Source organism: Penaeus chinensis, unplaced genomic scaffold (assembly GCF_019202785.1).
Source record: "Penaeus chinensis breed Huanghai No. 1 unplaced genomic scaffold, ASM1920278v2 CTG_603, whole genome shotgun sequence".
NCBI classification, from domain to species: Eukaryota; Metazoa; Arthropoda; class Malacostraca; order Decapoda; family Penaeidae; genus Penaeus; species Penaeus chinensis.
This window is the reverse complement of record NW_025918428.1, coordinates 5,001-7,500: the sequence shown is the minus strand read 5'-3', so window position 1 is coordinate 7,500 and position 2,500 is coordinate 5,001. Positions and strand designations below refer to the sequence as shown.

Sequence of the window (2,500 nt, the reverse complement as noted above, 5' to 3'; positions counted from 1 at the left end):
ATAATAACAATTACTAAAACTTTATCAATATCATTATTTTTAGCATTATAATTTTAATCATGATAGTATTTATTATCGTTATTATTACCATTATTATTTCATGTTCATTCATTAATAAGAATAGTGATGATACTAATAATCATAATATTGGCAACAATAATTATAATAATAGGATAATAACAATAATAGCATTTTTATTACTATTCATATAATTATCATTGTCAATTTTTATCATTATTATTAATAGTAGTCATAGTATTTTAGATATTTCTGTCACTGTTATTATCATTATTACTGTTAATATTCATTTTTTTTTAAATTAATATTTTTACTATTATTGTTGTAGTTATTATAGTACAAATATTCATAATTATCATTATCATTCTAATTTTCTTTTGTATTACTGCTGTGCCTTTTACTTACATTATTTCTATTGTTATTATCATTATTATTAAAGATATCATTACAATTATCTTTATTGTCTATCATTGTTGTAATGAAATTATGTTATTTTTTATCATTACTTTTATCATTGTTATAATGTATTATTATATATCATTATATTAATGAAATTATGTTATAATTACTTTATCATTACTATTATCACTTATTTATAACTGTGTATTACTAATATTATTGTTATCATACTTTTATTGTTATTTATCATTATTAATATCGTGCATCATGACATTACTATTTGTTTTGTGTGTATTCTTATCAGATTATTAGAGTTGCTACTAAATTTCCTGAGAGTAAGTCTGCTGTGACAAATGAATGAAAAAACGTCTTTCTTATTATTTATTGGTCCAATATTCTTGCAACAAACAATAGGGACATGTTACCTAACTGTATATCTGTAATGAAAGGAAACTTAACCCACATCAATATTAACCAACTTCATCAGCCCGGAAATCTAAAAATACCAAGGACCAAAATGCTGAATGAGGAAAGGCTCTTGACCTCAGCATCCATATGAAAGAGAAGCATGAAAAATACCAAATGCCAAGGTCTAAAGGTAACTCTTATAATCAAACTAAGAACCCTCTCTTGAATGAAGCAAAATCATCTGCCATCATGTATATCATTCTGTTGTATAACAGCCTAAGAATATTGAAAACTACATGTCATTTAATACCTTTGTGTGAAATAATATTGAAAAAGGTATTTTAATCACTAGACAGTACATAAAATTTCACATATGTTCTATATGCATAAAGTACATGTAACTTTACACCGTACATATATAGGATGAATCACTTTCCAAATAGGAAGAAAATATATCAACACGATGGTGTTGCAACCATGGCAGAGGCGAAAATCCCTTCAGGGCAAGGCTCAGTCCTGGCTGCCTCCCTTCAGGCTCTCTACCGTTGTAAATAACCTGAAAGGAAAGGTGAAGCATTAAGTATAAAGAAATCAAAGATTTATTAAATATATGCAGAACTTATTTGGAAAATATCTACTGGTAATAAATGCAACAGTGCCAATATATGTTAAAGATTTCCCTATAATTAGTATTGAATAAATACTGCTTGCTGGTACTGTGATAATAAAATTATAAATATACTGTCCCATTACACAATGTAAGTTGAGTTAAGTTAGTAGGCAGTGCATTTTAGATAAAGTAGACTTGAATTAGTTATATGATTAATAAGTGCATACAAAGTTGTCATGGCAGGTTAGCAAGCTGATGATTTAAGCTGTTGAAACACATATTCAGATACATAAGGAATACCTAAGCAACTGAAGAGAAAACAATAAAAAAAAAAAACCTGCTCAGAGAGATAATACAAACAAAAGCTGAAAGGAACTGGAGACTTAAGTAACTGATAATACATCAGGAGACACTGGCCCACCAGAAGGCTTCCACCTTAAAGGTAATTTAGTTTCACAATACTAGGATACAATTATGGTCATTTCAAGGCACCTTTTAGTTTAATTCTGAGGTAATTTAGTATTTGGTTATATAGGAATTTAGGTTAATTTGAAAAAGTTTGGTAATATTTCACACCAACATATTTTCATTTTTATTGAGTCAGTTTCCATGCTAGAATTACTATGAGCCATAAGCGAGCATAATGAACGGACGAACTAAATAAATAAGAAACTTGAGTCCTGACTGGCTGAGAACATATTTCCATGACACTGCATGAGGGTATGAAGGTGGGTGCAAGTTGCAGAAAGGGCAAAGCACAGTCTCACTATATGGATTACCCAAGGGTATACCTGTACCATAAATTCATGTATATTCTTGCTTAATTGAGCAATATCACGAGGTAACAGGATCAGAGGAAATGGATGCGGAATTATCAGACATAATTTTGCCATAAAATAAGGTAGGAGAATATATGAGCATGGTAGAATATGGCTGCATGCAAGAGGATTCATATTGATCATGTTCCTTTTCTTGAATGTCTGTTCACATTTCGATGTAAGAATTTGCATTGCCACACTACATTTACTACACACCTAATAGAAGTCATGCTAGGCCAGTGGCCAA

The 2,500-nt window shown here is 29.5% G+C and overlaps 1 protein-coding gene across 1 annotated transcript in view; it reads right to left on the bottom strand.

Moving 5' to 3' along the window:
• LOC125024823 (zinc finger protein 271-like) overlaps positions 1–2,235 on the bottom strand; it is a 9,291-nt gene extending 7,056 nt beyond the window's left edge. Inside the window, exons 1-3 of the mRNA XM_047612588.1 lie at positions 2,121–2,235; positions 1,796–1,870; positions 1,369–1,381 (exon numbers count right to left, since the gene is read on the bottom strand). Of these exons, the coding sequence (XP_047468544.1) occupies positions 1,369–1,381; positions 1,796–1,870; positions 2,121–2,235 (203 nt within the window). The remainder of the gene's footprint in view (positions 1–1,368; positions 1,382–1,795; positions 1,871–2,120) is intronic.
• Between the last annotated feature and the right edge of the window lie 265 nt (positions 2,236–2,500).